Here is a 12475-nt window from a genome sequence, read left to right on the forward strand (position 1 = left end):
TGATGGAGAAGTGCAGTGCTTAAGTTAGGAAATGTCCTTCCTGAAATTCAAACCATGAGCTGCAGATGGTGCAGCTGCCCAAACTGACACCAGGAAGGGGGACAGGGCAGCCAGTGGAAACACCAGCTTCAGAATCCTCATGAAGTCTCCCTGAATGTTCTAATCCTGACCCACAAGCACTGCAGGAGTGAGGATCTAGGTCTGATCCAGTCCTAACTCCAGGGTGCCTGTGGAGACAGCGCTGGACACGGGAACTGGATCCACAATGGATCAGACTTATCCAGGATTTACTGCAAGCCCATGGCTCAGGACTTCCATGGACTTCAGATGATGGATGTGGGTGCAGGTTCCACCACACAGTCTTAACTCAGGAGCAAATACACACCCATAATGAAAATCACTTAAATCTTCAATTTTAGTAAGAACAAAAAGCAAAGAGATTTAAACATGCTTTATAGTCAGCATGGATGTAAGCTACAGGTAGACAAGGGAAAAACAGGGTGAGAGGCCACACATTTCATCACCTTGGAACAAGATTTATCTGAATTGTAATGGAGAATTTTAAACCAGAGCTGGTTATATAATCCTAGTTTGAACCAACATATTTATTTTAAATTATCACTATAACCTTATTAATTATCACAAAGAGCCGGGTCTATAACAGACTTGTTACAGAGAACTAACTCTCAAGTGTTCCAGTTTTGTAGTTATGTATTTTTGGTGAGATTACAAACAGTAGAACATAAATTTATTATTTTTCATCTAAATATGACTCACAGTGTAAAGATTAGGTACCATCTGGTTGTATGTAACAAGTCTCATTGTGCACAAATAATCACCAGCACTTCTAAGCTTTTATCTGTCTTTCAAAGCTGCAATAAATTAGATATTGGCATTTTAGACACTAAATGTTGACATTCATGCTAAGATGTCTAACACAGCAACCAGGAATTCTTATTTGGTGGGAACAGGGAGCATTTATGTTTATCCCTAGTACAGAAAAGAATCTCAATGCTCTTGCGACATTTGATGGAGGCATAGAAAATATCATGCAGCAGAAATGTCAGAGTTTTGTGCTTAGTGAGGTGCCCTCCTATTAGTATCTTGTGTTGAAATCCGAGAAGTCAAGCTTGGAGATCTCCTTTTCGTTGGAAAAACTTGTTTTATCAATGCGGGAACTTGGGCTTCCAACTTTGCTCAGCCAGGATTTCCTGCAGGAAAAATAAGAGAGGGTTAGCAGAAAAGGAACTGGACATGTGGGGGTTATTCTCTGTCATGCCTTCATTCACTTTTACTTTTTTAAGAGCCATAAAAAGCATATTTCAATAAGGAAATTACCCTAAATCCGTTATTTTCTGTTTTCCCTCCCTTTCCCCTTTAAAAGCAAACCAAGCTGTTTAAAGGTATCAGTGTTTCCAGGGGATTTACACAATATTACATAAAAACACAGCTGACAAAAAGGCTAAAACAGATTTACTGCAATGATGCCTTCTAAACACAATTAATAGTATTCCAATAGGCATAATTACCTTTGCAGAGTCAATACTGTGCTTTTAGCAAGGACCTATAAACCACTGATAACTGAAAAGAGACAGGAAAACAGGATCCCAACAGCCAGTTTGCTCCTTGCTGACAACTAAAAGAATGGGAACTGGAAAGGAATGATTTCAAAACCAGCAAAAAGACATCAATTATGTCAGAGCAATACTGATTTGTAATAAATACTGAATGTTATACTGGATAACTGGATACCCAAACACTGGAAATGCAGCAGGTGAGTGCTTACACAGAGGCTTATTTACAAAAGTAGAAGAGGAAGTATTTTATTGTACCATATTGAAGGAGAAATATATTTCCACACCATTTTTAGAAGCTAGTACAGATACTTATTAAAAAGAAATATTCACTTTATTCTGATTTGAAAACAATAGGAGCTGTCTTATTAAGAGTTATGCTAATGAATCCTTTGCAGAATCCCACTGAGCGTTGTGAACTGCAATATTCTAGCAGTGAGACCTAATTTTGATGTCTTTATAATGAGAATCATGCACAGAAGTTACTTACTTTGAGCCAGTAAATCAGTATATCACATCTGAGATACAGAAACACACCTTGCTAGAGACCCTACATGCAAGATCTGTTAAAAAGCAGTTACTGACACCAGAAAACACTGGCAAACATCTCAAGGGGCTTCACCAATTACCAGAGACAAATAATTTCCCCATGAATCATGTTAGTCTCTCACAGATGGGTCTGGCACAGACAGTTCTAAACTTGCATTCAAATTCAACAATAAAAAAGAGCCTCTGTATGGAAAAACTTCCTGCAAAACAGCAACCAGACCCAGGTATCTCATGTTCCAAGTGTGATTTGCTTTATTTTAGCATAGAGAAATTAAAATATCTGTTAGATGCTTCCACTTCTTCAAACCTCTTGTTCTTTGCTGCATGTAATGAACAATCTCCCCTCCTCTGTCTTAGATGAAGCCTTTCCAGTAAGGAATATAACATGGGAATAAGAGTCCAGGAGTAAAACAGGAGAACACAATTTCCCAGTTCTGCTGGAAGCCTCAAGACAGAGGGGATATTTCAACAGAAGGAAACAAGCCTAAGGACAGATCAGTCCCTTTTGCTTTATATTCAGAAAAAAAAACCTGAAAATGGTTCTTGTTTATTTACCAGGAAGTCTCTAATAGTTGGATGTCCTTGAGTGAGAAGAAAGAACATGTATTTCAAATACTGAATTAATCTCCTCAAAGTAGTAGAAATTGCTTTTTAAGTAATGTGATAGTTTGTTCACTATTTCCTTCTGTCTTCTCATTTTGAAGGTGAGCTTAATCTGGAAAAAAACAAAAGTAGCATATTCCTTGTCCAGCCTTCACAACAAAAATTCATCCCTGGATGCTTCCAACTCCCAAGTTCTGCAGGGTGAAGAAGTACCTACAAACTCTGACCAGAGCAAACAATCCACTCTCAGCTCCACATACCCTCCCTTCACATGAATAAGGATGAAGCAGAAATTATGAAAATCCAGTTAGAGCAGCCCAGCTCCATGGAAACTCTTTACAGGATGTGTGTGTTATTTCTTGTTTAATGCAACAGGGAGGGGAGGAGGCAATAACTGGGAGTTGAACAACTTTGGGGCTCAGCTCTGCATTGAGGGGACTTTCCTCAGCCATCTCCCTCTCTCTGCTCAAGTGATAGCCCAGTCACCAGCACGATGAAGAAGCACGTTTTTTACAAGCTAAGAAAGCAGAAAATCAGTATTTCCTAGAAGTTAAATGTCATCTCCAATCTCATCACTACTAGGGGTATTTATTTTCTTCAACAGTGAAGAAAAGGTTCTCCACTCTCCTCCTCAGCCTTCTCAACTCCCATTCACCTCAGATCTCTTCATGTGTGTAGAGATGAGCTACAATTACTTGCATTTGGGCTCTTAGCTTGTCATTTATAGCATCCATGTTAAAATTCACTGCTCCTTCCCACTTCTCCTCAGGAGTGCAAAGACTCCCTCCCCCTCGCTCATCTGAAGCAAACGAGGACATTGCTGAGAGAACACCACACAGCTTACTCTTGTTCTAAAGGATTTATTCCCAAAGTGACTGCTCCAATGAATCTAGAACAAGAGCTAGCCTCTAAATAGCCATTTCTGACCATGTTTAACTTCATGGAATGGTTTGGGTCGGGAGGGACCTTAAAACCCATCCAGTGCCACCCCCTGCCATGGGCAGGGACACATTCCACTATCCCAGGTTGCTCCAAGCCCCATTCAGTCTGGCCTTGGACACCGCCAGGGATAATAGGGCTGCCACAGCTTCTCTGAGTAACCTGTGCCAGGGTCTCCCCAACCTCACAGGGAAAAATTCCACCCCAATATCCCACCCAGCCCTGTCCTCGGCCAGTTTCAAGCTATTCCCCCTTGTCCTGTCACTCCATTCCCTTGTAAACCATTCCTCCCCAACCCAAGCACTGCCTGTCCACGAAGTCACTCTTGGCCATGCTCTGATCCCACTCAGTTAACTGCGGATAACCATAGATTTCTGAGTTACACAACCTTCCTGTCCAGGGGGGAAGCCAGTGCTCCTGAAACAGCTTCCCAACCAAACCACACAGCTTCCCTATCTCCATGTTCAAGGGGGATACTCCTAGGAACTTAATTTATCTGTCACTCTTTCCCTTCTCTCCTTTCATTAACTAAAACCTTGCTAAGAGACACTGCCTTGACACCCAGGCAACAGAGCCCTTGCCACTCCACATGTTCTTGGAAAACAACATCCAAAGAGCTGGGGTTTCACCATCCCAGTTTATATCCTTGTGGAAACAGCCTAACTGTGCACAGTATTCCAAGCAGGAAAACACTCGTACCTGTTAACCTGGCAGAATGGAGCCTGGTCAGGTATCCAGAGAGCTCCCTAGAAAAGTTATTTAAGGAGTTATATCTCTGAAACACAGGATAACCACAGAACCCAATGTTGGAAAAGACCTCCCAGATAGATTCCAACCTTTGACCAAACACCATCTTGTCAACTAAAGTACTAAGTACCATCATTAATAATAATGATTAATAACACTGGAACAGCCTTAAAACCCACGGTGCTTGAAATACTACAGTAACAGAGTAACTTTGTGATTTCCTGAACAATATTTATTTTTTAACTCTGCTACAAAACAGATCTCTCTAAAATAAACAGCTTGCTTGGCATTATTCTCTGAAGTATTTCTTTACAATATGAAAACTAGTCCTGCAATAGATCATTTTCTATATGCAAAAAGACAAACTTTTATCCTGATATTGGAAAAATTTACAGTCTGTGGTGCTAGGAGAGGACCTGGAAATGCCCTCTAGCATTAATACATGAGGAACTAGGCACAGGTTAAGAATATGCTCTTCTCTATCCACCTCAAGCAGAGCATCACTTAAGTGGAACAGGAGAAACCTGTGCTTTTATTTAGAGGAAGAGAAAATAATGGCACTGGCTTGTTTACACTGTATTTCCCTTTGTTTAGGATAAATACTGCAGAGAATGTTACTTTTTGAAGATCGTATTTACATCTGTGACAGCATATAGACCAGGCTTGCAAATATTTATAAAATCCCTCCAAAAATATTTTTGCCTTCTGCAACAGCACTGTCCAATTTTCAGAAATCCTGATATTTCAATGTCAGCAGAAGAAATGTGGAATTCTCTCTCATGGCTGTCTGGCTTCTGAGCTTTTGGAAAGAACTTCTGCCACAGTTTTCAAGCTTTGCTCTATAATCTTTAGGTCCAGGAACATTTACTCAAAAATCTTTGTTTTTATAAACCCAAAATTCCTCTACATAATGACACCTCCCACCTTTCCCTCCTCAGCTTACTGCAGAGCCACTCCTATTGTCCCTACGCCTCTGCTCCTCCCGCCAGGAAAATAGGTAATTGTAAAGAAAATTTACCATGTTTCCGGTTGTGAAAAAGTAGCAGGAAGAATAAAAACCTTGGCAAAGAAGTGTGTTGGAAACACTGGGATTTGAGAACAAGGCAAAGTGCAAGGAAGGGGAATTTTAACCCCATTATTAGGATGGCTCCACCAGAGCCCACCACATCCAAGCCAGGTGAGGATTAAACTCCAGAGGACTAAAGCAAGGAAGAAAAAGCAGCAGGATTGAAGGATACAGACCAAGCAGTGGGTGGCTGGAAATGAAGGGACCTGCTGAGGCGTGGGCATGATGGCCCAGAATAGAGCTGCAGCCTGGAGGTGTGTGGGAGCCTGGCTGCTCCGTGCATCCCAACAGCAGGAATGCCTCAGCCCATTGGGTATTCAACACAAGGTCTGGAAGTGTTTGAGGAAGGAGAGAAAGGTAGTTAATCAAAAGTGGTGTTTGACTCTGTTTTTAAACACAGCTGTCAGATGAATGCTGTTAATTTGTTTATATTTCTTCCTTCCTTGCTGTACTCAGAGGTAGCATTTCCCTTGGGAATCCACAATGAGCTTTTCCTCGAGGTATATTGGAAAGGATGTCAACAGCAAGGACAGATTAGCAGGATCTGAGATTATACAGATATTGTGGGACATGGCCCTGAGTAAGCCTCAAATACACATCTCGGTGGTGAATTTCTATTTATAAACTTGAGAAAAGTGACTTATGTGTTAATCATCACATTCTGCACGGTATTGGCAAGGTTTTTTTAATGTAGAAGTGATCATGGCCAGTTTGCATCAGGGGAGAATTTGGCTCTATGTACCTCAAATCCACTCTGACACTGGTATCTGATCTATGTTAAATGTCCTCACCTATTACTTTAAAGAGGAGGGATTATCCCACAATGATAGAAGCCAAGCCTGGAGTTGTTTTGGTTTTGTCATATACAATGCCAAGATCTGTTGTGCATTTTCCTGTTAATCATCTTGGTAACCTTCAAGGAGGATTTAATCATTTCAACATGAGATCATAAGTATATTTTTATTAAAACTTATCAGCATACCTCTTTGTTTAGGCCATGTTAGGCAAGTCACTTTTGGCTTCTTTCAGAGATCTTATCAGAAAAATCTCAGCAACACTGCAGTCATTTGTTCCAAAGTAAAGAAGTGAGTGAAAAGTAAACCCAAATTCAGCCATTCCAGTAACTCAAACAAAGCTTTTATGTCCACACTGACCTACAGAAAAGCAGGAGACAAAGGGAATTTCCAGTTAAGCTTGTGTCCTGTCTCCCAGAGCAGTAAACATCCCAGGAAGCCAGCAGCAGCCAAAAGGCCCATTGTGTTTTCTCCCTGGAATATGTCTGCCCCTACAGGGACACTTGGCTCCCCAGGCGGACTGAGAATTTTGGCTAACCCCACCCCCTGCACGGAATGCCACTCAAGGTTCTCTACCATTCCACATCTATTAAACCCAAGGCCACAGGAAGCTTAAATGAGGAGGAACTGCTGCTGTTAGGGCACCAACAAAAGAAAAGTTCTTTCTAATGCTCAGCACCCATCACCCATATAAGACTGAACAAGGACTAAAGGACTTCAGCCTCTGACCAACTTTACCCATCAAAATGTTAAATTAAACCCTTACACTGGCTGTTTCAGAGGCACAATGAATCATCACACTTGACCAGCTCAGCTTTACTTCATGCCCATGTCCTTACACGGCCTGGCAGAAATCCAAGAGCCAGAGTCCAGCCGATCAACACAGTCAGGAATTTGAAAGACAACACTTCGCTGTTCTGCAGTCCCAAGGTTCAGCCGGACACAAAAACCACGAGGAACAACACCCACAATTCTACACTTGCTGCATCTCCTCAGAGGAGACACACTGAAAAATAATTTATTATTATGCAAGAATTAAAAATAATGCCAGGCCAAACTGGAGTGAATTCCTTCAAGCACCACTGGGATTCTATTTTCCTCAAAAGTCCCCTTACTTTACAAATCTATTCACATAGTTAAAGGACTGAAAAAAATAAAAAAAGTTAGAAGACTCACTGAGAAGTTGCCATTTCCAATTATAAAGGTCTTAAAGGAAAGCATCAACACTTTTAAAACATCCTCTTGCAGAGCTCCGAGCAAGTCTGAGGGCCAATATTTAGCATTTTCAGTGGTGCAGTGACTGCACATAAACTTATCTTTTCCTAGAATGCCTCTGTTGGAATATTTCACAAACTAACAAGGTTGGCCTACAACTAGGAACTTTGATCTCTTTTTATCTTTAGTTTTCAAGAGTTTTGAATTTTTTTTATGTCAAGCATTCAGTCAGCTTAGCTCTATTTTTTCCCCAATTTTACACTATGTGATCTAATTTGTTAATTTAAATTGCACACTTTCCAAGGAAGCAGTTACACCCCCACCTTTTAACCTCCCATCTCCAACTGCTTTTTTTAAAGCAACTGTGATATAACATAGTAGACATTTCAGAACATAAGAACAACAAGAAAATGTTTTAAATACATAATATTAGAGAGCACAAGTGTTCAGGAAAACACCAAGTGGATTCCACTAGCTAATAGTCTGCTTAAATTTCACAAGCTGAGAAAATCTGAGCTTTATCAAGACTTATTTTCATAATGCTCTATTTTTTGCTATTACAGATATAGCTCCAACAAGCAGAAAGCAAAAAATTAACATAAGGATGTTGCAGGGATTCTGTTCTTGATTTGACAAGTGTTCCTTGTGATTTCCAGCACACCAGAGCATGGAGGTGCATCCAGCAGGGTGTGTTTACAAGGCAGGGAACACTGCACCTATCATCCACAGGATGCACACACAGTATTCCCTGGAAAGCAGAGGAAGGACTAGGATATGTATTATTTATTGTTTCCATCATATACCACCCAAGACCCTCTGTCTGCTCTGCCCTGAGGTAAAGCTCCAGACACAACAGCCTGAGGGGCTCCAGGATGGGATGTGCCAGGTTGTCCCTTAGAGACCTTATGGAAGCAAACATCACTTCCCACAGTCACATCCCAAGGAATTGTATTCCACTTACATTAAGAAAATAACTTTCATTCTTCAACACATTGCTCCTTTATCATGTTTTTCTTATGACTTCACCTGTATTCAAAATACCATTTCTGGCAGATCTAATCTCAATTTCATTTCTCCCTGGCTTTCCAAGTTCCATGAAGTTATCCTTTCACTCTCTGCAGGCAGGTATTAAACATATCACCCTAATGAAGCCATTCAAGCCTTGATCCCAAACCACTCCAAAAGGAGGGATGCTGGATAGATCAGCTGAGATACCAAATAAAAACCAAATATAACTCAGCCAAGGCTACCTGGTCTTCTCAAAGTCTGCCTTGCAACATATCTAATTGTTGGGCTTCATACTTTTTATTAATATTAAAAAAAAATAGAAAATACTTTTTCACTACAGCATGCTGAGGGCAAAACCCATCCTGGGGTCCATGATCTGTCACTATGGATATACTCACTGAGGAAAAATAAATACACTTAAAGCTCCCAGCTATTTAAGGAAGCCATCAGAGTATGAAGAAGTACCCTGGTTCAATGCCTCTTTGTGTAAAAAATTGTTAAACAAAGCTTTTAATAAGTACTGAAATGAGATCTGATACATGTTCTTGCTGTTTAGTGTTGTACTACATCATGCTTTTATTAAACCTAATTTTCAGAGTATTTACCTAAAAGCATTTTCCTGTTTATCTGCAACAGTGATAAAATGAATGAATCAAGAGATAGGTTCAAAGAAATCTTTCTTCCTACAAAATGAAGCCATACTGGAAATACCAAAATCTTGGCTTCTCAAGGCAGCTCTGGAGCTTCCTACTTGAAGTTATCACATATTGAAAACAAACCAGATTGATTTTATTATAATTGAGGATAACTGGTTTCATCTTTCCACCTACATTTCCCATGGGTTTGGACATTTTCCCGCTCATTCCAAATCTGCCTGTTAACAGTACAAGATTAGGGTAGTGAGAGCTTCAGACTCCAAAAAATCAGAATAAAAGTAGTACTCTACTAAAGGCAGTATCTTATTTCTACTGAAGTTAACAGCATCTTGTATCTACTGAAGTCAACACTTACTAAGGGCAGAGAGACAGACCTGATGGCTGCTTCTACAAAATTTAAACAAAGAACTACAACTACAGAAGAAAGAAATATCAAAATCAAAAGAAACCATCTTTGGAAGACTATTTCATACTGTTTAAGTATTTCCAAATAGGTCTTGTTAATATTATTGTAAGTATCTTGTCCTGCAGAATTTTTTATTTTGTTGTTTATGCCTCATAATTCCTTAATATACGGCAGGTTTTGATATTTTGTGAGATGCTTGGTAAGAAGATAATTATTGACAAAGCATAAATATGTTCCTAAACTCCATCTTCCTGTTTTTTCCCATTTTTCCTTCAAGCTTCAGAGGCTGTCAAGAAGTATCAAACATCTCATTTGTTTTCTGTAATTCTGCCATTTTCTTTTTTTCCCTTCCCCCTTTTGAAGTTGTTCCTCTGGCTTTCCCATGGAGTCTGGCTGCTGCAGGAGCTACATAGTTTGAGATGAGAATTGAGAACTACAAAAAAAATCCTCGAAAGCCACAAATCTAACTAGTGGCTCATTTTACTGAAATTTATGTACAAGTATTTCAGAAAAACCCTCTACTCATTTCACAGTCAACTTGAAGTTCCTTGGTGCTTCCAGTGACAAATACTTCCAAAGGCAGGGAGCTGAAACCCTTGCACAGAAGACACAGAAGCATTCCTAGAATAAAACCTCTCAAAAGGCAAGCTCAGGCTCTTTGGTTTTGCTCATGGTTTACTTGAGCATTTCTAAGTGCACAGAGAATAAAAGATGTTTTCAGTTTTTGGCAACACCAAGACCTTTGAAGCAAACCAACAAAAGTAATAATTTATAGGAGGAATTATGCAAACTTCCAAACATTAGCAGTGTATGATTGGGGGAGCTACTGTGAAAAAATAATTTCACAAAATTCATGTTAGAACAGTTCATGTCATGATGCTTTTTATAAAAACAAGCTGCCTGGCTGTCCAGAAAAAACAGTCCAAACACTATATAAATCATATCAGTTAAATATGAACTTCACAGCAGCTGCACTGAAATTCAGGACAGAGCATGTGTGGGACGAAGAGAGTGGCTTGACCATAGATCTGCCTCCAGATAAAGGCACTAAAAGCCTCCAGGAATTCCCATCCTGAGATAAGGACTGAGTTTTACGAATATTTATGATGATGTGACAGATTTTACCACCAAACTGAGATCAGGAAGAAGCTCAAGAGCACATCACCTCTGAGTCACATTCCAGGCTCTCAGACTGGGTACCAGTAAAAGGAGGAATCACTGGAAGTCTTTCCAAAGGCACAGAAACACCATTTCATCCTTTATAACCTCAACAAGCAGGAATAATTGCCATTTCATTCTGCACAGTGCTAAGACACGAGTGCAAAGTCAGTCTCATTTCTTACATCATGCTGAATCTGTCTTCTGTGTTTGGAGAAATGAGTGGTTGATTATTCTGCTGGAATTTTCATCAGCAAACACACATGCAAAGACAACTGAAGCAGCACAACTGCTGCTACTGTGTGAATAGATCCTACTGAGGGCAAATTTGCATTTATACCTCGAGTAAAAAAATATATAAAAGCTAATCTTGACTGTGACAACTCCACATAGAATATATTCTCAATCATATATAGGTTTCCAGTTCCAAAGACATTCAGTTTTAAAACAAGCCATCCTTCAAACTCTTGGATACCAATCACCAAATTTCCTCTTGAACAGACACACTAAATTATTTAGGCAAACCAAACTCCTCAAAGAGACTGGAAATCCTGGCACTAAGAAGTCAACAGATGTTAGAACCCAGTCAACAAGGATTTCTAGGAATTCATTAGTCAGTGAACACCTGTAATGCTGATTCCAAGCATTAAACACACAATGCCATAAACAACCTAATTCAGAGCTGCTACATCAGTTTTCTCTGCAATCAAGGGCATTTGGTCACAGAACTTGACAAATTATTAAATAAATAATTCCAATTACACCAACCACTTTCCTGCCCTTGTATGAAATTCTGTGTGTGGACTGTGGGGATCAAATAAAACCAGAACCTTGCATTACAAGTTCAGAATTCCCACATGGAACTTGGCTCTCCAGCTCCTTTGGTACAGGACAAACAGCACAAGGGTTATTAGGAAAGTGTCTGCAAGTAAAGAAATGCATCTCTACCAGAGAACAACTTTCCCCCATAATATAAAGCAGCAAAAAGGATTTTTATTTAATTAAAACATATTTTCTGGTTTTAAAATTAGTACAGGACACCACAGGCCTGCCTACATATTTATTTGTTTACTGAAACAATGGAAACAAGTTCAGGACCCAAATATTGACAGATAATCTACTATTGTGATGTAAATCCTTCTGTTCCTTCATTCTCCTTTGATTTCACAATAGCAACAACCTTCTCTTCTTTATGCAATTTTGCTCATTTATCCATATATTGACCCAGTATGTAGAAAAATACTATGGCATTTCCTTAATTTTTAACCCTCTCAAACAGATAAAACTCCATATTCTAGCTTTAAATCATTATTTTCACCCAATTTTTAAACTGTTGGACACTTTTAATGACTTACCTTTCCCAATACTAAAGACAAAGTTCCAAAATTCTTAAGTATTGATGGGTCCAGTTCTTAAGAGTCCTTCATCTTTGAGGTGTATGTTAAGAAGCAGCTCAGTGACCATCTAGGAAACCTAACCACTACAATAATTTTCTACTTTGTATATAAATTTATAAATATTTTTAAGCCAAGAGTCTGATCCCCTACAAATACACCCAAACAATGGGTAATACTCAAGGATAAAGTGTACCAGCTTGAGAAATCTGCGCTGAGCTTCTCAGACAAAGAAATCCAGCAGGAACTTCAAGGAGCGACACCTCCAGCTAAAAAGCAATACGATTATGGTTGAGATCCAGAAAATTTCATTAAATATTAATATCGCCTGCTTTGCCTTGCTCCTGCAGCAGCAGCAAAAGGATA

General features: G+C 39.5%; 1 protein-coding gene across 1 annotated transcript in view; it reads right to left on the reverse strand.

Annotated features, from left to right (window-relative positions):
* Nucleotides 1-515: 515 nt before the first annotated feature.
* The window catches only part of ACYP2 (acylphosphatase 2), a 33447-nt gene continuing 21487 nt past the window's right edge, over nucleotides 516-12475 (reverse strand). The window contains exon 4 of the mRNA XM_068186261.1: nucleotides 516-1211. Coding sequence (XP_068042362.1) covers nucleotides 1097-1211 — 115 coding nt within the window. The 3' untranslated portion in view covers nucleotides 516-1096. The remainder of the gene's footprint in view (nucleotides 1212-12475) is intronic.

Source organism: Anomalospiza imberbis, chromosome 3, assembly GCF_031753505.1.
Source record: "Anomalospiza imberbis isolate Cuckoo-Finch-1a 21T00152 chromosome 3, ASM3175350v1, whole genome shotgun sequence".
Classification (NCBI taxonomy): Eukaryota; Metazoa; Chordata; class Aves; order Passeriformes; family Viduidae; genus Anomalospiza; species Anomalospiza imberbis.